Raw genomic sequence first — 24,694 nt, 5'->3', positions numbered from 1 at the left:
ATAGTTACTTGTCTTTCCCATACAAAATATATTTTCTAACTACTGAAGTGTAGATGAACAATCATTTTACTAATTTCTAGGTAAGTTCCTGTTATATTTTCCAAAAAGGCAACTTCATATTTTTCACTAGATATTTTTAAAGTGTTAGTTGCTCAGTTGTGTCCGACTCTTTGCAACCTCATGGTCAGTACCCCACCATGTTCCTCTGTCCCTGGAATTCTCCAGGCAAGAACACTACAGTGGGTTGCCTTTCCCTTCTCCAGGGGATTTCCCTGACAGACCCAGGGATCAAACCCAGATCTCCTGCACTGCAGGCAGATAGATTCTTTGACCAACTGAGTCACCAAGAAAGGGCAGGTATTTTTGAAAGTAAATGTAAATAATGTATTTATTTTATCCATTCTAATAGTATCCAATGAAAACCAAATTAACTAAAAACAATTAGGAATAACCTGCATCTCATTCTTAAATATCAGACTAGTATTTCTAACAGCTTTTTCAAATATTACCTGGCATCTCACCATGCCAACCTCAAATCAAAATTCCAATATTGTGCTCTATGCTGCCACCTCTTGGCTGTTAACCACTCTCTCCCGTACTTCTTTCATTTTTGGAATCTTTCGGGCTTCCCTCAAAGCTCAGTCGGTAAAGAATCTGCCTTCAATGCAGGAGACCTGGGTTCGATTCCTGAGTCGGGAAGATACTCCTGGAGAAGGAAATGGCAATCCATTCCAGTATTCTTGCATGGAAAATTCCATGGACAGAGGAGCCTGGCAGGCTACAGCCCATGGGGTTACAAGAGTCGGACACGACTTAGCGACTATACCACCACCACCAAACTCAGCCAAGTCTCAACCCAACGTAGGTATAATTAACTTTCAGATCTACTCCTTCTCAGATAAGATGCACAAATGTCTGGAAGAGTTTCAACACAATCACTTTCAATCTAACACAACTAAAGCTATGTATCTGACAAGTTATGTTTTCTAGGCTCTCTCTATGTTCAAAGACACAGACACTATGGCTGTCTCTGATAAAAACAAATGCCAAAGACAGGTAGTGAAAAGTCTAATGGAGAAGACTACCTTTCCCAGATCTAGCTGGCCTTTCAAACAAATATTCTTTCTAACTAGAATACTAACTAAAAATTATAGAACTACAAACAGTAAGAATAGCTGCTACATGGTTAAATGCTACATGGTTCCATGCCTTGCTATTTCTGTATTTTCTTCTAAAAATATTCATGAAATATTTTATCCTCATATAGCAATGGGAAACTCAATCATATTACAAGAATATACTGTACTCTATTATTGACCACAGAAGAGCTTTCCTCCCATCCTCTTCTGAAAAAAAAGGTAATCAATCATTGGCTCCTTCTGTACTGCCAAAATGCCTATTAAATAACTTGCTCAATAATTGGTCACAACATATATGAATGTACACACAAAGACACACAGTTTAAAATGATGAACTTAAACTTCATTGGTAGCTGCTTAATTTTCCGGTCTTTTCCAAACTGCAATAAATTTCAAAACACTTTACTCATTAACTCAATAAAAACAGACCATCCTGGATAGTCACAGCAATAATTTTTTCATGTACTTAAGCAAGAAAAAGATGCCATAAAAGAAGAACATTAAAATGCTCTTAAATTAGCTTTGATTTAAAGCAACCTGCCAACAATAGTAAATAATGGTAGAATGGCTATATGCAAGGGTACAAAATAGCATAAGTCATGGTCTGTGGTCTTCACAAGTTGACAATGTAGTCAGGAACACAAGACTCAAACACAGAAAAGGATTAATAACAGAAAGCAGAATATTAATTGACAAATAATTGGTGTAATATTTACTACAACAGTGTGAAGTGTTGAAACAGCACTAAGAGCAGAGGTATACCATTTGTAAGACAGGAGAGTTAAGGTAAGACTAAGAGCAAGCAGAATTTCAAGCTTTAAAGAACAAGTGCAATGGCCTAGTCCAAATGGTAAAAGTACATCGTTTACTATAAATGATCAGACCAATTTTGCGTAGAAGACTAGTAGTATTGGTAAGAGAAGTGGACCAAACTGGGAGGGCACTGAGACTCTGAGCATTAGGCTAATGAATCCCAAAGACAACTGTAAAGTCACCAGAGACTGAGTGTGGGTTAACATTTCCATACTACTCGAAGAGTGAGGGTTACGGGAAGGCAGGGAGGAGAAGGGTTTAACCATGTACCAGTGTTTAACACACTGACAAAAACTGAGAGAGAGGAATCATTATTTCAGTAGCCCAGAAAAATGCTAATGGTCTGAACTACGGTGATGACTGTGAAAAGAGAAAAAGAATGATATTCAATACAAAGAAGAACTGATACAACTTCGTCAATGATTTGAAGTCAGAAGTGTACAAGGAAAAAGAAGGAATTAAAAATGTTTTAAACATTTCCATGGAACAGAAATACCATGAAAAGAAACATAAGACTGTAAAATTATAAATAATTTCCAACAACTTTAATGTCTAAACCAAAATTCTTTTTATGTTTAACACAAAGCAATAAAACAAGAGAAACCCTAAGGTACAGCCAGTTTCTACACCTGAATATAAACAGCATCCACGCTCAAGTATTATGAAGAAACATAAGACGGCATAAACCACAGTCCATCGTTAAGTCTACATGAATTAATAACTACTTGATCTAGGTGCTTGTTACTGTATAAATGACTCCCACTACATGAATTACATTTCATATTTAAAATAACACAACAGTTTGAGACCTAGTTAATTATTCTGTCTAGTGAACTACATAAATAGGGCATTGCATGTTGGGATATAGATTTCTCAACAGACTAAACAGAATAGAAACCGTCTAAATCGCTAAACCGAGTTATTATCAAATCCTTTATAAATGAACATGGAACCTGTACTCCTACAAATTCTCCAACAAAGTAACCAAGTTTTGGGAAAATAAAATCTACAAAATACCACTCTAGACAAGTTTCACAAGTTTCTTGGTTACCTTTACTTTATCTCTTCTCAAGCAACAGAATAGACAATTTTCATCAAAAGTCCAATCAGAAATGCTTTCAGGTTCACAGTCTGCAAAAACAGTAGGAATAACAAATTAATAGACACAAAAGAGGATTTTTCAGGAAACAAATGAGAACTAATTTCAAAAATATTATCTGGTTTAACTACACCAAAAATACAGGCTCCTTATCTGCAATAATTGTTCACTAGTTAATATACTTTATTCATAAGTATATTTGCATTATCACAGATAACTACATACAAAAAGATGCTTACATGGGTATAGCGTCATCCCACATAAAACTGTGAATAAAAAGGAGAAGGAGACTGGGGCTTAAGTCACCAAGATATCATTTATGTCACCAGGAAGAATTTGAAATACCAAAGAAAGATTTTGAATACCTTTAAATAAACTGAGATCTTTTAATAATGCAGGTCCAAACAGCCCTTCAAGAATACTTTCAAACCCTGAAAGGATGAAAAAAATTCATTATTACAATAATATTCCCTACAGTAATTTTAACCTAGTTGCATGAAAAAATGATGGTGCTTTCTTTCCATTCTCAGGACCTCCAGATTATTATTGAAAGGATGCTGAGGAGAGTGTCAATGACGAATCTAAAAGGAGTATTTGCATTTTCGTCAGTGATTAACACTCAATACAAATTCACAACCCATTCAAGGACAATACAAAACAACAGTAGAAATAACCAATGAAGGAATGTAAATTCATGAGGTCTCTTACCATCTTACAAAATTCCAAATACCTCTTTACATAAACTTTCAAACTTCATTTTAAGAGGCACCTTTCCAAATGAGTCAAACTGCTTCAAAATTTTCAGTGTTCTGGGTTAATCTAAACAGCGTTCTGAATCTGAACTGAGTTAATAGATTATTCAATCTAACAGTTTTTTAAGAAGGAAAAGCCTCACTGAAAACAACATTTGTATCACAAAAAGAAAAAGACTTTTGTCATTAGTTCACACTGCCACAGTAACTACTGGGTCTATTTATGAACCACTGATTATACACAAAAAGAGAGACAAAGAGAATTCAAAGATACCTATACACAGATGTTTAGAAAATGAAAACAAAAATAAACTTTTCTAATATATTACCTCAAATACCACTGATTAACTCAATGAAAAACAAGTTAAAAAATATCTTTGTCAGCTTGCTGTCTTCTATATTAAGAGTAAGGAGGAAAATGCAAAAGAGAAGCCAACTGTACCTTCATACAACACAACAAATAATGGGTTAGTAAAGCAGTTTCCAAACTCTATGTATCATGACCTCATTTGGAGCTCAAGTAAGTAAAACAAGAGGCCTATAAATAAATGTCCTTTAAGCATGACCTTAAGAAAGAAAGAAATGGTCTTGTGCATTCAATGTCCACATTTCAAATGTACAGAAATATTACTGTAATTAAAAAAATATGTAAGTTTGACTGAATTCCTTGTAGTTTGGGCCACTATGCATTTTGTCACATAATCTGATTATCACCTAAGGGTTTACAATTTTTTTTTAATTGTTAAAAAGTACCCCCATGTTCAAAAGTGAGGGAACCACTAATTTAAAATCCTATAGCCTGGTGGGCACATGAGGCCCACAAACAGGGACGTTTCCTAACCACAAATACAATCACCAGAAAGAGTTTGGAAAGTAAGCGGGTAAGAAAGATGGTCCCAAGAAACAGTATCTTATCTCCTTATAAGAGTAACACTGTACTGTAAAGGATTCCTCTGTCCTTAATATTAAGTCATCATATTCAATAGGGTAAACCCTAGAGTTTGTACCATCTACACTGTAGTTACTTGACTTTCCTATACTATTTTCATGATTTCTAGATTCTAGGTTTTTCATTTATTATTAACAATCAATTGTTTTTCAACTCTCTTTTGTTCTTCCCATCAAAATTATTCCAAGGACATTAACAAAACCAAACTACCCATTCAAACAAATGGAAAATATCTACCCGGTTTATTGTTTGCCTACTATAATTAAAACTCTGTTCACTAAATTACTATGTCCTCTTTTTTCTACACTAGGGAGGATAAAGTGTTGGGCTAAGGTTTTTGAGGGTGGGAAGGTGGTGGTGAGGGAATGAGAAGGAAATGCTAAGTACTGCCTATCCTGGGTCTGCAAACTAGATATTTTCAACACTAGCTTACAAAGAAAAAAAAAAATCCTGTAGCCTGCCTCTAGAGCCCTCTTACTCCCAAAATGGATTTCTAACTTCACAAATATTAATGAAAGTGTTTCAATATCTGGCAAGTACCAAGTACACACTGCAAATAACTAAAGGGGATTATGGGTGGCTCTTATTCTGAAGAGCAAATCTAATATGCTTTCACCTGGATTTATATGAAATAATAACAAATTCCAAATGTGTATGCTCAGCATAAATTCTTCAAAGGGAAAATGTAAATATAGCAAAAAATAATACTAAGAAAGAAAAAAATCAAATAAAAGCCTTGGTAGGTAAAATTTTAAAAATTACAAAAGATAACAGAATTAGAAAGAATAGTAATAACATCAATAACACAAAAACACTAACAAAAACTGAATCACATTATCAAAGAACAGGAAAAGGGAAAGACCAAAAATAAACAAGAAAAAAAATCTGGTCATAAAAGCAAAGATTTAACCACAATTAATTTTGATCAAAACAGCAACTGTAAACAAGTCTTGCTCTTGTCTGCAACAATACATTAAACCACACAGATACTGATCAGATACCGTTAAGTCATATTTTGCCTACTCTGCTTAACTGAATTTAATGCCACTCCGTTTTATTAATATTAAATATTGAATTTAGCAGTTGCATAGCAACAAGGAATGTCTCATGCGCTATGCTTGACATTAACAAAAGGCAAATAAGAAAAGAATAAATGTATTCAAAATTTATACCATGATCTCATAGAAAAGCCATGAAGATCAACAACAAAATGCCAAGGAAAATTAAATACATAATGAAAAAGACAGCTATGTCATTATGTTCAATCACCAGGACTTAAAACTCACCTGTATGTAACATATTACATGTAAAGAAATATTAATAATTTTATTGAGCATGACTACTGGCCAAAGAATCCCCATCCAACATTGCAACTGGAATGAAAGCTGGTCTCCAATCTCTTCTCACTGCAACCTCAAGACAATCACTGTGTCTTCAGATCGTCTTCCTAAAACACTGCTCTAACAATGTGACCAACTGTTCAGCAAAACCACACTTTGTTTTTAAAAACAAATCCCAAATTCCTAAGTCTAGCAATCAAAACCATTTATATTTAATAATTTGACCCTAACCTACCACTGACAGCCTTATTTCTCAAAACTTCCCTGCTCACTATCCCAGCTCCAACCAGGCTGGTATTCTAACGTGTTCAATCATCTACCATTTCTATGTCCTCATATTTTCTGAAGCCTTTTCATTTCACTTCTGCCCAAATATATTATCTCCGTCAAGGCATTCTTCAGCTTATTCAACAAACAGATATTTGCTTATCTAACATACATTAACCAAAAGCCTACCACCTATCAGGGACAGTGACAGGCACTGAATAGGTAGGCAATGATTAACAGACATGGTACCCGCCCTCAAGGAGACTGGGTTTCCAGTTTTCTCATCCTCAGAATTCACATTATCACTCCCTGTCTTTTAAATAAATGTTAATTGCCCTATGTTTTCTCTCTTCTATTAATATTACATGCAAAGCACTGTCTATGAAAGTATTCTGTAACATAAGAGTTGTCATAGGCTATCTAAACCCAGCTTCTGTTTTTCTTTCCGTATGTTTAGGTCCTCAAGGAGATTTAATATGCCAAGAAGGCTAGGAAGGAAGGCCTTCCTGTTTCCCAGAATGTTCCTCTTATACTAGGGCTCTCTGGTTTTCAGTTTGATTTTAATAACCTACCTCTCAAAAACAAAAGACAGAATATTAAAATTTCTCACATATTACCCTCTTCAATCTAAATCATATCTCTACTCTATTTCTAACCAAAATGGGAAAAGCAGATTATGAAAAGTAATGAGAGGAATGTATCAAATACACAGACAACTGAAGTAAGCAACAGCCTGTAGTTCTGAAATAAGAAAAATATCATAGATGGAATGAAAAAATGGTTCACGTGTCTTGGGAACCTTTCCTGAGAGAACAGTACAGTGATTATCAGTCTGAGAGACAATTTTCACATCAAGGTCTCCAAGCTCTTACAAAGCTTGGTGCCTGGTATTAAAAAAAAAAAAAAAAAAAGAGCTCAATCTTCAATATGGTATCATTATTTTATAAAATATCAGTTCAAAGGTGCTTGTTGGTAACAATCATCAGCGAGTATCTTAAAACACACAAAAAAGAGACTGATAGTATCTGGAGTTTTTTGCTTAAAACTCAGGGTTTTAACTTGGGAATACCACACTTACCTTCTTTAAAAGTAAGCACCAAAATGAATAATTAAAAAGCACCAGATTACACAATCTTTTATACTCAATCCAAAGGAACAGAGGTAATTAAACCCTTTTTAATCAATGTTTCAGCTACTTTAAGGTATCTATCATACAACCAAAGCAGTCTGGATGAACTTCTACAGGTAAAGAGCCAAAACAAGGCTGTTCTCTAGGCAATCCGCCCCTGCTGGACAATTACACGCATTAAGACTTCTTCCTCTTTCCCTGAGCATCTGCTCCCAGCCCACATCTGTGAGGAGCACATCTGCTGGCTCACTCACCATCCTGAGAATCACCCAGCACAAAAACTGATGAAAGAACCTGATAAGACACACACTAAAGACAAACAATAACCTAGTCAAGACTAACAGCCCAAACTGAAACAGAATTAATGAAGAAAAATACTAGAGGTTGAAAAAAATTAACAAATAGTGTTTCTATTGAAGCCAGGGAAGAACGGCATTTAAAACAAAAAGCAAGCTGCTCTAGAAAAGGAGTGCAGAATATGTATTTGGGGAAGAGAAAAAAAGAAAACCCAAACTGCCAAAATAACCAAATAAAGTATTAAATAGAAAAATATACAACCAATTAGCGATTTTAAAAAATTCAAGAAATGTCCTCATGCTGCTGCTGCTGCTGCTAAGTCACTTCAGTCGTGTCCGACTCTGTGCGACCCCATAGACAGAAGCCCACCAGGCTCCCCATAATGCATAGTAAATCTGAAGTCAAAGAAATCATGTGAAAAAGATTAGAGATGAGGAGGAGGCCAGGACATTCAGGATCTGTGAAAGAGGATTTCCAGAACAAGAAAGAGCAAATACTAAAAATTTTCAAAAATTAAATTTAAGAAATGGGGTGGGATGAAGGGGGAAGACGAGAACAAAAAGAAAACTTCCTGATGTTGAATACTGTTATGCATCTTCATAGTTAATGTGTTTTGAGAAGTCCTGGGCAGAATACTCAGGGGGAAAAAAGCACATTGATACATGTAACTCTCCCAGCAGAATATCTGAATTTCAAAAATAAAAGTAAAGCTCCAAAATTAGGGGAAATTTTTACTTAATTTACACAAAATAAGAGGAAAGAGATTCAGAATGACAGTCATTTCATCAGTAAAAGTAAATGCTAAAAGCCAATGGAGCTATGTTTACAAAATTCTGAAGGTTAAAAAAAAAATGTTTAAAGCCAATCTATTATTCACAGATATGGATAAAATAAAAATACTAGATATGCTCTGATTTAAAAAGTAAGACATCCATTTACTTGGGTACTAGTAACAGTTAAAGTAGTTGAGCTAAAATAAAAAATTCAGAACAAAGACCTCCTAAAAACGACAAACACTTTATATAAAAAATAACAGTGTATGGCTGAGTTCCTTTGCTGTTCACCTGAAACTCGCAACATTGTTTGTTAATCGGCTATATCCCAATACAAAATAAAAAGTTAAAAACAAATAATGGCAAGCAATGTAACAGCAAAACTAACAGTTAAGTATAAACACTTGTTACTAATATGAGGCGATTCAGTTTAATACAAGAGATAAAGAATTCTTTAAACACAATATAATTTTTAAAATTAATGATTTAGGAATAACATCCCAAACTATTTCAAAAAATCTTAGGTGAAGAAGAGTAAATAAAGTATGCTTAGATGAAGTGTGCATGCAGGATGAGGGAATAATTTATAATAGTCATTACTCTTTGATGTTAATAAGAAAATGTAGGTTTAACATAAATTTGCTTTAGAATGTATGGATAAGGCTGAAGAATTTCCAATCACCGGAGGAAATAAACAACAACAAAGAACAACTACAAAAGGAAGTAAAATTTAAAACTAAACAAAAAGTAAGCATGCTAAACAAGAAACAAAAAAAAAACAATTTCAGGAAAAATATCAAACATGTAACTATTACAATAAATATTAATCAATTAAATTAACTAAGCAAAAGAGAAAAAAGTGACAAGGCATAGCATGAGCTTCCCTGTCTCTGGTAAAGAATCTGCCTTCCAATGCAGCAGACACAAGTTCGATCCCTGGGTTGGGAAGATCTAGAGAAGCGAATGGCAAGCCCCTCCAGTATTCTTGCCTGGGAAATCCCATAGACAGAGGAGCCTGGTGAACCATGGGGCTGCTGAAGAGTGGGACATGACTGAGTGACTGAACAACAGGGCCTGGTAGCATGCAGTTCGCAACAGACTCAGAGTGACACAGGTATGTTACCCCAAAGAGGGAGGCTCAGCTGTGAGAAAAGTGTAAGAAGATAAGAAGAAAGCAATAGAGATGGCAGTAACAATCAGGAAAAGAATTATTCAAGGATAAAAGAATAAAACATAGATAACTAGTAAGAACCTACTGTACAACAGGGAACTCTACTCAATACTCGGTAATGGCCTACATGGAAAAATAATTTTTAAAAAAGAGTGGATATATGGATACGTATAACTGATCCACTTTGCTGTACACGTGAAACTAACACAACAGTCCAGTAAGAATTTAAAAAAGAAAAAAAAGCATATAACAAAAAAGTGAAGAATTTTTCTATTACTAAAGGGCTAATCTATTTCATGAGTGAAACTGACCTATGATTTTCTTTCTTATATGCCTGGTTTGACAAATATCCTTCTAGAAAGAACTGAGATATATTTCCTTTTTTCCTACTTTCTGGAGGAGGTGACAGAAAAGTTGGAAGCTTTCTTCCTTAAAAAAAGTAGGGAGGAACTCACATGTAAAGCATTCTGGGGTTATTCTCTTTGTTTTAACTATTAAGTTTATTTAATAGTTACAGAACTATTCAAGCTTTTTATTTCTTGAGTCAGTTTTTGGGAAGTTATATTTTTCTTTAATTTAAAAATTACTGGCATATGATTGATAGTATTTCCCCTTATCATTTTGAAAGCAGTGGGAAAATATACATAATATAAAATTTATAATTTTAATCATTTTTACATTTACTATTGCATAAAATTTTACACTGTTGGCACCATCATCCATCTCCAGTACTTCTTTCATTTTGCTGAAGAAGAAAACTGGAGCTATGTACTACATAGTGGAAGAGTAACTGTTTGCTTCTACTCCCAGTCTTGCCAGCCACCATTCTACTTTGTCTGTACAAGCTCAATATATATGATATTTTAAAATGATAATATCATCAGGGGAACACTGTAAAACAGGTATTATTGCTATTACCTAATATATGTAAGAAAATAGAAAATCAAAGCAGCTATTTTTTTTTTTTTTCATTTAACTACAAAGACACGGACCCTCGGTTTAAAACCAAGCCAGTGACTCTATGAAGTCCAGGCTTTTCACTTCTTCACCCAACATACTAATGACATCTCTTAATTTTTAGTTCATCTGACTACTTAAAACATTCCCTACATCACCAAATCTACCAAAAACCATCCTTCACACTGCCATCAAACCTCTCCCATCTTGTCTCAGTTTTAAAAATCTCTGATAGCTTTCCACTGACAATACTGAAGACTTCAAATTCCTGGCTGGCATGCAAGATCACTGAGGGTCTGTCTAGTTCCAAACCACTTTTCTGTCTGCCCTGCCATTTTCTTTCTACATATTCTATGCTCTGGCCAGACTGATTTATCAGTCATTACACACATGTCAGTGCTTCCATGCCTTTAAAGCACAGCAAGCCTTCTGCCCAGAATGTTCCCCTGCAACCCGTAATCTAGTTAATTTTAAGGCATCCTTTATCTCAGTCCAAAATCTCAGGCAAAGTTAGGAACATCTCCATCAGTGCTGAAGTTGCACTGCTAGAAAACTATACTTCAGTTAAAAAAAAAAAAAAAATTGGGGGGCAGGGTGGATTTTACCTACTAGATTTTTGAGCAAAGATCAGGAACCTATTCTTCTTTTTCTTAACATCAGCCTGCCTGTTCCCAAACTGCAGTCAGTAAGTGTTAGTTGGATAAATACAAATATACCCTTCTATTTACCTCATGGGTTTAATATTTTAAAATGACTCATTTTGTGAGTCTAGCATGTTGAAGACCTAAAGAAACAGAAATAAATGAAACAGAAGAGCAACCGATATCTAATGGAAAAAGGTTCCTATACCTATGAACTAAAACCAGACATTAATTAAGGCTTGCTTTGCCAGCCCATGAACAGAGATGACAGGCACACTTTTGTGTGCAAAGCTGTAATCACAGCAAAGACAGAAATAAATCGAGAGAGATGAAGTCCTGAAAAACAGTGGTATTAGTACATTAAGGAGGGAAAATACAACTCGAGTAAGCTGGAACATTACCCAAATAATTCCATATAATTATATTTACATATATTATGCCATAAATGAGACTCCATGATGTTAAGTAGCCAAAATTGCAAAGGTAGAAAGTAACTAGGTCAGTTGGACTTAGTTCTTTGGAAATTCAAGGGCAGTTTTGGTTCATTTTTTCTGTTATATCAAACTGTCTTGGGTACAGTAATTATGCTAAAAAGAAGCCATTTAAATGCAAATCTGAAGTTGATTAGGAATGAGTCAATTACATCAGGAGTTCACAATCTGTGGGCCACAATTCCTTAGAGGAACTCAGTCATTAGAAGGTCAGTACATCCACATGAGCACTGTTTGCAAATTAAATAAAAATGTGCTTGCACATACAGCCGCTACTTTTCTAAATGCATTTTTTGCTGTGAACAAAATGCATTATTTCTTTAAAAAGCATTACTGAATTCATAATAGCCCTGGCATTACATATTTTCTCAAAGATACTAAAACTATTGTTTGAGAGTTCAGTAATTTTTTTTTTAAAGTTCTGTTGTTTCTGAGGCTCTTGTCCTTGTTGGACTATAGATATTTATTTACTTATATTTATTGAGCACATACTATGAGTCAGTCACTACTGATGCAGCTGTGAACACCACAGACAAAAGTTCCTATCTGGAACTCTAATTCTGGCAGAGGAGATAAAAATATATAAATAATGATGACAATGACAATGAATAATAATGAGGTAAAGATAAGTAAGAGAAGAACTGGTCGAAGGATATAGCAGACTGGTGGTGGGGGTGGGGGTGGGCAATAACTAAACTCTGAAAAACCATTACTGGTAACACTGAGAAATGTGGAGGAAAAACTGAGTAGGGTGGAGAATTCTTAGGTCCGGAAAAGACTCTTAAGAGGCTGAATTTTTGAGCACTGAATGAACTGAGTGAGCAAGTCATCTAGATATTCAAGACAAAGGAACGTTCTAGACAAGGGGAACAGCACTGAAGCAGTGAAGGGTACGAAGTATGGTATATCTGAGAAACAGCAAGAAAATTGGTGTGGTCTGAGCAAAGTAAGAAAGCAAGAGACGAGACAGATATCTAGAGGCAGGATCACAGAGGCTACGTGAGAGGATTGGGATCTGAATTTAACAGAAATTCACTAATTTTATATCTGGTAGTGACAGAAGTAATATGACCAGATTTATATTGTTTAAGTTCACCAGGTGGCTGCACAGATAACTGATAATGAGTAAAGTATTATAATGAGACTATTACAACAGCCTTCGCAAGAAATAATGGTGACAACCAGAGTGGCAGTGGTGGAGGCAGAAATCAGTGAAAGGATACAGAGTATAACCTGAGGATTAAACCAACTTGCTTTGATGATGCACTAGCAGAATGAGGGAGAAGACACTTAGGCTTTATTTGGTCTGAGAACTGGGTAAATGGTAATGTAACTTTCTAAGAGAAGACTGGAGGAGAAACAAGTGGAATAGAGAAATTTAGTTCAGTTTTGGACACGTTAAATCTAACTTGTCTCTTGGAAATCAAAGTGGGTCTGTGCAGGAAACAACTGGATGAGTGAGTTTGAAATAGGAGACAATGGGATCAGGATATAAAACTGGAAATCATCTAAGTACAGACAGAACTTAAAGCTTTAGAAATACATGAGATCATATCTGGGCTTCCCAGGTGGTGTAAGTGCTAAAGAACCCACCTGCCAATTAAGGAGACGTAAGAGATATAGGTTTGATCCCTGGGTTGGAATGATCTGGAGAAGGGCATGGCAACCCACTCCAGTATTCTTGCCTCGAGAATCCCATGGACAGAGCCTGGTGGGCTACAGTCCATAGGGCTGAAGAGTCAGACATGAGTGAAGTGACTTGGCATGCACGAACAAGATCTTATCCACTCAATGAGGGTATTTAAAAAGGAAAAGAAACCCAATCAAAAAATGGGCAGAAGACATAAACAGACATTTCTCCAGAAAAGACATACAGATGGCCAATAAGCACATGAAATGATGCTTACCATCACTATTTATTAGAGAAATGTAAATAAAACCTATAACAAAGCATCACCTCACCCTGATCAGAATGGCCATCATCAGAAAGTTCACAAGTAATAAATGCTGATGAGGTTGTGGAGAAAACAGTATCCTCCTACAGTAGTTGATGGGAGTGTAAATTGATGCAGCCACTATGATAGGAAAACAGTATGGAGATTCCTGTAAAAACTCTAGTTGCCATATGATCAAGCAATCGGACTCCTAACATCCATCTGGATAAAACGCTAATTCAAGATGATACATGCACTCCCCAATGTTCACAGCAGCACTATTTACAACAGCCAAGACATGGGAGCAACCTAAATGTTCATTAAAAGATGAATGGACAAAGAAGATATACATATCAGATATATCTATCAGTTCAGTTCAGTTGCTCAGTCGTGCCTGCCCTTTGCAACCCCATGGACTGCAGCACGCCAGGCCTCCCTGTCCATCATCAACTCCCGGAGTTTTCTCAAACTCATATCCACTGGGTCGGTGATGCCATCCAACCATCTCATCCTCTGTCGTCCTTTTCTCCTCCCGCCTTCAATCTTTCCCAGCATCAGGGTCTTTTCCAATGAGTCAGCTCTTCACATCAGGTGGCTGAAGTACTGGAGTTTCAGCTTCAGCATCAGTCCTTCCAATGAATATTCAGGACTGATTTCCCTTGGGATGGACTGGTTGGATCTCCTTGTAGTCCAAGGGACTTTCAAGAGTCTTCTCCAACACCACAGTTCAAAAGCATCAATTCTTCATTGGTTTGCTTTCTTTAAAGTCCAACTCTCACATCCGTACGTGACTACTGGGGAACCATAGCTCTGACTAGATGGATCTACTCAGTCACAAAAAAGAATGAAATTTGGGGAATTCCCTTGTGGTCCAGTGGTTAGGACTTCGCACTTCCACTTCAGAGGGCACAGGTTTAATCCCTGGTCAGGGAACTAAAATCCCATACGCTGCAAACAATAAATAATACCGAGTTCTATTTGCTTTAGAAAAAAAAAACAACAATGAAACTTGCAGCAACATGGTTGGACCTAGAGATCATATTAAGTAAGACAAAGACAAGTACATGACATTGCTTATATGTGAAATCTAAAAGAAGAAAAACAAATGAACTTATTTACAGAACAGAAATAGGCTCACAGACACTGAAAACAAACTCATGATTACCAAAGTGGAAAGGGGGTGAGGGAGAGATAACTTAGGAGTTTGGGATTAGCAGATACATACTAATATATATAAAATAAACAAGGTCTTACTGTACAGCACAGGGAACTATATTCAATATCTTGTAATAAACTATAATGGTAAAGAATATAAACAAAAGAAAAAGCAAAGGAAGGAAGAAGAATGAGTACTAGAGCATTCCAATGTTCACCAGTTAGGAAGAAAAAGAGACTGAAAAATTATGATTAAGTCTTATTTATGGTTATACTTTCAATACTTGGCAAACACACTGGTTTCAGAAGGACTCAAAAAACAGTGCTGACCTGAACGACTGTACATGGCATGTAATTAAATGCACATTACACCACCCCACCTCTCACACAAGAGATGATTCTGAAAGGAAGCACCTCCCTTTTGATATAATCAAACACATTTACTTAAACATATCTAATTTGCAAATTTAAAAAATCATCACTTTATAACACATCTCCAACACACTTTAATGTATAGCAGTACAAAAGATCAAACTTTAATCTGGACCCCACTGAAATAAGCTTCACCATATTTTAGAAATTTTAAAATGACCCTAAATTTTGAGCTAGCCTTCAGATTCACATATATACGTACATGTAAAGTAAATTCTTAATAGTTTCTCTCTGCTCAAAAGTGTTCAGTGATTATCTAATGCATGTAGAGTAAATTTCAAACTCTGAAGTCTAGCTTTTAAATTCTTCCCAAAGTGGACCTTTTCAATATACTTTCCCAATGTTCTTCAAGCACACTCAACCCAAAAGTATTCTGTTTCTCAAATTCACCTTGCTTTTGCTTGTCTGATCCCTTGCCTCATCCTGCTCCTTTGCCTAAAGTGTCCTTCTCTCAAATTTCAAGTCGTGATCCTGCTTGGTTTTCAACGACATAGGTCTTCCTCCCAACTGACTCCCAGTACTCTTTGCTTTATCTATCCTGAATTTTCAACATGAGTGCATCTGTTTTATGTACCCAGTTGAATTTTACATTCCATGCTGTAATGTAATAGAAGGAATACTAGTACTCTAGGAAGTGAGAGACTGGTAGTTAAGAACATGGATTCTGGAGTCAGATTACCTGGGTTTAGATTTCTGACTATGTATTATAACACTTCTATGGCCTTGGGAAATTTGTCTTCTTTATGCCTCATCTTCCTGGGCTATAAAATTGTTTTTACCTCAAAAAATTAAGATAATATCTGCAAACTATTTAGAATAGTATCTGAAAGCATAAACAAAGCACTTTATCATAAAATGAACTTCTCAGGTGGCACCAGTGGCAAAGAAACTGCCTGCCAATGCAGCAGACCTAAGAGATATGTGTTCGATCTCTGGGTCGGGATGATCCCCTGGCGAAGGACACGGCAACCCACTCCAGTGGGCTGGAGAATCCCATGGACAGAGGAGCCTGGTGGGCTACAGTCCACAGGGTCACAAAGAGTCGGACATGATGGAAGCAACTTAGCACATATAAAATGTTTGATAAAGGAAGGAAGGAAAAAGGTTGCGTTTTGGTTTGTAATTTCTTTTTAACCTTATGTGATTAAAAGATAGCTACATACAAAAATAATCGTAAGTTTATGTTGATGAGCATACAATGTATAAAGATGAAATTTTTGACAGTACAATAACAATCTAAAGTTGAGGGACACAGCTACATATGAGCCAAATATTTTGTAATACTATTGAAACTAAGTCATTATTAAGATGTTAACTACATATCCCCAAGACAGACACTAAGAAAATAACTAAAAATTGCATAGTAAAAGTGGAAAAGGAATCAAAATAGGACACCAGAAAATAGTTATATGATATAAAAAGGCAGTAAGGAAGACCTAACAGTTCCGTAACATGGGATATGTGAGAAAACAAATAGCAAAATGGCAAAGATCCTTACTTATCAGTCATTACATCATATGTAAATGGATTATACTCTCCAATAAAAGGCAGAATGGATTAAAAAAAAACCCCATGATCCAACTATATGCTATGTATAAGAAACTCAACATTAGATTCAAAGACATGAAGAAGTTAAAAATGAAAGAAAAAGCCCATGAGAACAGCAAATGAAAGAAAAATGGGGTGAATGTACTAACATCAGACAAAATAGATGTTAAGATAAAACTTGTTACAGTAGACAAAGGACACTGTAAGTCAATCTACCAAGAAGATTTAACAGTAACTATAAATGAAATGTAACTTTTAAAAACTATGAATTACTATGTTGTACACCTTAACCTCTATTATATAATAAAGTGTATCGACTGTGTGGGTGCTTAGCCACTCAGCTGTCCAACTCTTTGTGATGCTATGGACTACAGCGCACCAGGCTCCTGTCTGTGGAATTTTCCAGGTAAGAATACTGTTCAAAATTCCAATACTCTGGCCACCAGGTGCAAAGAGCTGACTCACTGGAAAAGACCCTGATGCTGGGAAAGACTGAGGACAGGAAGAGAAGAGGGTGATAATGATATGGTTGGATGGCATCATCAACACAATGGACGTGAGTCTGAGCAAACTCCGGGAGATAGTGAAGGACAGGCAAGCCTGGCATGCTGCAGTCCATGGGGTTGCAAAGAGTCAGACACATCTTAGCCACTCCACAACAACAAGAATACTGGAGTGGGCTGCCATTTCCTCCTCCCAGGGATCTTCCTGACTCAGGGATCGAACCTGCATTTCCCACTCAGGGATGGTCTCCTACATTGGGAGGGTGGTTCTTTACCACTGGATCACCTAGGAAGTCCCTACATCAACTACACCACTATTTAAAAAAAAAAAAAAAGACTCAATGATTAAAAATTTATAAGCACCTAACAACAGAGTCCCCCAAAATATGAAGTAAAACTGACAGAGTGGAAGGGAAGAAAAGTAATAGCTGTAGACTTCAACACTACTTTCAGTAATACATGAAACAACTAAGAGAGGTAAGTTAGACATCCGTAAGGAATTCCCTGGTGGTCCAGTGGTTAGGACCCCACACTTTCCTTGCAGGGGGCATAGGTTTGATCCCTGGTCAAGGAACCAAGATCCTGCAACTCACACAGTGTGGCCAAAATAAAAAGAAAGAAAGAAAATTAGAAAATACTTTGAGAATAATAATAAGAAAATAAACCCAACATACGAAAATATATAAGAGGCAGCAAAAGCAGTGTTCAGAGGAAATTTCATAGCTTACATTAAAAAAAGAATTATCACTAATCAATAACCTAACCTACTACCCTTAAGGAACTAGAAAAAGAAGAACCAAAATGATAATGAAGCCGAAGAAAGGAAAAAATAAAGATGTAGGTAAAGAGTTTTTGAAGCAAGAGAACAGAAAAATAGAGGAAAAAAATCAGAGAAACTAAAACCTCTTTGAAAAGATTAACGATAATGACAAACATTTAGACAGACTGACCAAGAAGTCAAAGAAGACTCAATTTACCAAAACCAGAAATGAAAGCATCACTACTGACTTTACAGAAATAGAAAGTAGTACAAAAAAATAAAATGAACAAGAGTATGCCAGTAAGTAGATAACACAGATGAAATGGACAAATTCTTAGAAATAAACTACTCAAAAAAAAAAAAAAAGACTTAATAAAAGTAAGGATATAAAAAGTGATTTTTAATGATTTTTAAAACTTCTGACAAAGAAAAGTCAAGGGTCACATGGTTCCACTGATGAATTCTGCCAGACATTTAAAGAAAAAATAAAAATACCATCAGTTCTTCTCGAACTCTTCTAAAAAATAAAGGAATGAGTACTTCCCTGACTCATTACATGAGGCTGGTTTTACCCTGCCAAAGACAAAAACATCAAGACAACTACAGATCAATCTCCTTATGAATATAGATGCAAGAATCCTCAAAAAAAAATTAGCAAACCAAATTCAGGAGTGTATTAAGAGGACTATGCACCATGGATTTACCCCAGAAATGCAAGGGTGGTTCAACATAAAAAATCAAATCAACTGAAAAAAATCAAACACATATTAATAGAGTGAAATGGGAAAAAATAATACAATCATCTCAACTGACACAAAAAAGGCATTTGACCCCTTCCAACACCCTTTCATGATAAAAACACTCAAGAATCTAGGAACAGAAAGAAGCCTCTACAACCTGACTGTGAGCATCTATGAAAAATTCAGGACTAACATACTCAGTGGTGAAAGATTTAAAGCTTCCCACTAAGAAGAGGAACAAGATAAGGATATTAACTCTGTTGGACACTGGAAGTTCTAGCCAGGGCAACTGGTAAGAGAAAAAGAAATAAAAGGCATCCAGATTGAAAAGGAAGAACTACCTCTCCTCAGAGATATCATGATCTTATACATAGGAAATCCTAAAGAAAAACTATTAGACCTAATAAACAAATTCATCAAGGTTGCCAGATATAAGAACCATGCAAAATTTGTTTCTATTTCTATACTTTTGCAATGCACATCTATACACTGCTGCTGCTGCGTCTCTTCAGTTGTGTCCGACTCTGTGCAACCTCATAGATAGCAGCCAACCAGGCTTCCTGTCCCTGGGATTCTCCAGGCAAGAACACTGGAGTGGGTTGCCATTTCCTTCTCCAATGCATGAAAGTGAAAAGTGAAAGTGAAGTCGCTCAGTCGTGTCCGACTCTAGCGACCCCATGGACTGCAGCCTACCAGGCTCCTCCATCCATGGGATTTTCTAGGCAAAGGTACTGGAGTCGGGTGCCATTGCCTTCTCCACATCTATACACTAGCAATGGATAATCTGAAGTGAAGGAAACAATTCCATTTACAATAGTAACAAAGTGAGTAAAATACTTAGGAATAAATTTAACTAAGGAGGTGGCAGACCTGCATAGTAAAAAGTGCAAAACAATGCTGAAAGAAATTAAAGACCTAAATAAATGGGAAAACATCTTATGTTCCTAGATCAGAATACTTAATATTGTTAAGATGTCAATACTCCCCCAATTGAAGTACATGTTCAATGCAATCCCTAGCAAAATTTCTTTTTGGCAGAAATGAAAAGACTAACCCTAAAATTCATATGGAATTGCAAGGGAGCCCAAACAGCCAGAACAATCATGTTTTGAAGACAGCTGAACAAAGCTGAAGGAGTTCCATACCCTGATTTCAAAAATTATTACAAGCCACAATAATCAGAGGGCAGTACTAGACTTCCCTGGTGATGCAGTGGCTAAGACTCTGCCTGCTCATGCAGAGGACATGGGTACAGTCCCTGTCTGGGAAAATTTCATACGGTCAGAACGATTACGAAGCTTGTGTGCTGCGACTACTGAGGCCTGCACACCCTAGAAGTCTGTGCTCCACAACAGGAGAAGCCGCCACAATGAGAAGCCCACGCACTGCAACAAAGAGTGGCCTTCACTTGCCGCAACTAGGGGAAGCCTGCGCAACGAAGACCCAGCACAGGTAAAAATAAATGAATATATAAATGAATTTCTAAAAAGAGTGTGGCACTGACACAAGGATAGGCATACAGGCCAACAGAACTGAGAATCCAGAAGTAAACCCATACATCAGTGGTCAACTGATTTTTATCAAGACTGTCAACACTATTCAGTGGGGAAAGAACTGCCTTTTCAACAAATGATACTGTTTGACAGAAAGCAACAAAACTCTGCAAAGCAATTATCCTTCAATTAAAAAATAAATAAATAAAAAATGAAGCTGGGACAACTGAATAGCCACACGCAAAAGGTTAAGTTGGATTTCTGACCTCACGCCATATAAAAAAATTAACCCAAAATGTATCAAAGATCTAAACATAAGGGAAAAACAAACTCTTAAAAAAAAACAGGGGTAATATGTTGTGACTTTAGATGTAGCAACGGATTCTTACATACCAACAGCACAAGCAACAAAACTGTCAAATACTAAACTTCATCAAAGTTAAAAGGTTTCTATGAATCAAATAAAACAGATACACACTACGATACAGGGAGCTCAATCTAGTGTTCTGTGACAACCTAGAAGGGTGGGATGGGGTGGGAGATGGGAGCGGGGTTCAGGAGGGAGGGGACCTATGTATACCTGTGGCTGATTTGTGTTGATGTGTGGCAGAGGCCAACACAATATTGTAGAGCAATTATCTTCCAATAATTGTATTTTGTTCTATATTTCTCAATATTATACAATTATAATATTTAATAACTAAAAACATAAACCAAAGAAATAAACAAACCAGGATCTATTATGTAACACAGGGTATTACATATCTTGTAATAACCCAAATGGAAAAAGATCTGAAAAAAAATACATATACGTATACACACACACATAATGAATCACTTTGCTGTATACCTGAAACACTGTTAAGTCAACTACACTTCAATCAAAAGAAAATAAAAATAAAAAAGAACAGATACCAGAGAGCGCTCCCCACTTTCATTTGAATAGAGAAAGGGCCATAGAAGACCACAGTGAGAAGCCAGGCCACGACAAGCCAGGAAGAGAGTACTCAGGGGCTGCAAAGACTGGGATGAAATGGGGGCAGGGGAGGATTAACATGCAGAACACAAGAGATTTTTAGGGCAGTGAAACTATTCTGCATGATACTGCAATGGTGGATACACGTGTCAAAACCCACAGAATGTACACCACCAAGAGTGGACACTAATGTAAACTATGGACTTTGGGCGGTAGTGATGGGTCAATGTAGGCTCATCAATTGTGATAAATGTACCACTGGGATTCCATATGTTGACAGTGGGGAGTTTATGCATACATGAGAACACAATACTTTTCACAGTTTGCTGTGAACCTAAAACTGCTCTAAAAAATAGTTTATTAATTAAAAGAAAAAAAGAAACATTACTCATGAAGTTTTGGTGCTGTATCCAAGAAAAATATCCAGTTATCTGAAAGACTATTAACATATTTCTCCCTTTTCTGATAATATTCCTGTGTGAGGCTAGACTTTCTTCAAAAACTTCAACCAAAATAACAAACACAGTAACTGAATGAAAAAGTAGATAAGGATCCAGTTATCTTCTATTAGCATAGACTTCAAAGAATTTTGCAATATGTAAAAACAATGCCCCTCTTCCCACTTAACTATTTTGTTTTGGAAAACTACAATTTTCACTAAAGTGTTAACATATAATAGGTTGATGATTGTTATTTTCAAACAAATTATTAACAGAATAGCTCTTCAAATAGCTCAATAATTTTTAAGGGGTCTCAAGACCAAAAAGGTTTGAGAACAGTTTCTAGGGTATTAAAACTCCCTTAAAAGGAAGCTATTATCAAATAAAAAATAACTAAATTAGTGCTCTCCAAAGAAGAGAGAAATATCTTGAGAAATACTGAATTACAAACACCAAAATGTGGTTAAGTTTAGCAGGCAACAGACTTAATCGTTTTTAAGAGGATAGTCCCACTATAAAAATCTATAAAATATCACAATACCAAAAATACTGGCTAATATTCTTAAATTACTATTGCTTCACATCCCAAAAGAGGAGCAGGCTTGATATTTGCTATATACCATGTTCATAAATGCAATATATAAACATCTTTATCATTTTATATCACATATTATAAAATTATAATGCCAGCTAACAGTAAGGCTGTATTCTAAAACTTGACACTCATTATTTTATGTAATCTTCCCAACAATTCTGAAACAGGTATTATTACTATTTTATACTTATTATGTGGTCCTTAGAGGAGCATTAACCTAAAAGGGCCAGTACCATCATCATCCCCTTGTAGAAACGGATGAACCCTCAAGGAAAAACAAATAATATAAACCACTTTGCAAAATTATATCATTTCAAACTGACAGCTGTAAAGGTCACTGTGACTATTAAAAAGAAATCTGAACTAAAAAGCTACACTGCCTTTTGGGGCAATGGAGGTCTGAGCCAAAAGGAGTAAACAAAGGAACTCCATGGTGGTCCAGTGGTTAGGACTCGGAGCTTTCACTTCAGGGGCCCAGGCTCAACCCCTGGTCAGGGAAATTAGATCCTGCAAGCCTCATGATGCAGCCAAAAAAGAAAAAAGGGGTAAAACCAATAACAATGCAAATAGGCCAGCCAACTCCTTAAGGATTTTCACCATTAATCAGTCAAGCAACTGACGCAATATTAAATAGGAGAATATATGGAGCACACGGAATAACATCAGTTCACAAATCCCGAAACAAACTTGCAACATGCCAGAGGTGTCATGTAAACAAACCACAAAGATGCAGTACATTTTTCTTTTTTAAAAACTGAGGTGTAGCTGCTGCTGCTGCTAAGTCTCTTCAGTCGTGTCCGACTCTGTGCGACCCCATAGACGGCAGCCCACCAGGCTCTACCGTCCCTGGGATTCTCCAGGCAAGAACACTGGAGTCGGTTGCCATTTCCTTCTCCAATGCATGAAAGTGAAAAGTGAAAGGGAAGCTGCTCAGTCGTGTCTGACCCTCAGCAACCCCATGGACTGCAGCCCACCAGGCTCCTCCGTCCATGGGATTTTCCAGGCAAGAGTACTGGAGCAGGGTGCCATTGCCTTCTCCGAGGTGTAGTTAGTTGATGTATAATACTATATGTTTCAGGTGTATAAAATAGTGATTCATAATTTTTAAAGGTTACATTCTATTTGTATTTATTATAAAATTCTGACTATATTCCTTGCGCCATACTATACCTCCTTGTAGCTTTATTTTTATACATACTAGTTTGTTCTTAATTCCCTACCCCTATCTTGCCCCTGCCCCCTTCTCTCTTCCCACTTGTAACTACCAATTAGTTATTTTTATCTTTGAGTGTTTCTTTTCTGTTAAATACATTAACAGATATAAGTGACATCATATGGTATTTGTATTTCTTTTACTTCACTTAGCATACCTTCTGAGTCCATCCATATTGTTGCAAATAGCAAAACTTGTTTTTTAATGGCTGATTAGTATTCCATTGTGTGTACACACACATACACATATTTTCTATTCATTCATTTGTTGATGAACACAACTTAGGTTGCTTCCATATCTTGGCAACTGTAAATAATGCTACTATGAACATCAGAGTGAGTGTGTCTTTTTGAATTAGCATTTTCTTTTTTTCCAGATTAATACACCCAGGAGTGGAACTGGTTGGTCACATAGTAATTCCAGTCTTAGTTTTTTGAGAAACCTCCATATTGTTTTCCATAGTGGCTACACCAATTTATCTTCCCACCAATAGTGTATAAGGGTTCCCTTTTTTCAAATCTTTAGCAACATTTTTTATTTGTGGTCTTTTTGATGACAGCCATTCTGACAGTTGTGAGGTAATATTTCACTATGGCTTTGATTTACATTTCTCTAATGATTAACTGCATAATTGCACTCATCTCACATGCTAGTAAAGTGATGCTCAAAATTCTCCAAGCCAGGCTTCAGCAATACGTGAACTGTGAACTTCCTGATGTTCAAGCTGGTTTTAGAAAAGGCAGAGGAACCAGAGATCAAATTGCCAACACCCGCTGGATCATGGAAAAAGCAAGAGAGTTCCAGAAAAACATCTATTTCTGCGTTATTGACTATGCCAAAGCCTTTGACTGTGTGGATCACAATAAACTGTGGAAAATTCTGAAAGAGATGGGAATACCAGACCACCTGACCTGCCTCTTGAGAAATCTGTGTATAGGTCAGGAAGCAACAGTTAAAACTGGACATGGAACAACAGACTGGTTCCAAATAGGAAAAGGAGTACGTCAAGGCTGTATATTGTCACCCTGCTTATTTAACTTTTATGCAGAGTACATCATGAGAAACGCTGGACTGGAAGAAGCACAAG

The 24,694-nt window shown here is 36.3% G+C and overlaps 1 protein-coding gene across 9 annotated transcripts in view; it reads right to left on the bottom strand.

Moving 5' to 3' along the window:
• The window catches only part of LOC104983552 (chromosome unknown open reading frame, human C10orf12), a 126,647-nt gene that overhangs the window by 60,061 nt on the left and 41,892 nt on the right, over window positions 1-24,694 (bottom strand). For 4 of the 9 annotated variants that reach the window (XM_010833039.1, XM_010833038.1, XM_010833041.1 and 1 more), the window contains 2 exons: window positions 3,417-3,482; window positions 3,004-3,083 (listed from right to left, as the gene is read on the bottom strand). The exons of 2 other annotated variants lie outside the window; for them this stretch is intronic. Coding sequence is in view for 1 of the 7 variants with exons in the window: in XM_010833040.1 (XP_010831342.1) it covers window positions 3,004-3,083; window positions 3,291-3,306 (96 nt within the window). In the remaining 6 variants the exon portion in view is untranslated. 3 more of the 9 variants (XM_010833040.1, XM_010833047.1, XM_010833045.1) reach the window with 3 other exon arrangements.

Source organism: Bison bison, unplaced genomic scaffold (assembly GCF_000754665.1).
Source record: "Bison bison bison isolate TAMUID 2011002044 unplaced genomic scaffold, Bison_UMD1.0 scf7180017862979, whole genome shotgun sequence".
NCBI lineage: Eukaryota > Metazoa > Chordata > Mammalia > Artiodactyla > Bovidae > Bison > Bison bison.
Note: the sequence above shows the minus strand (reverse complement) of the source record. Positions and strands in the feature narration are given on the sequence as shown.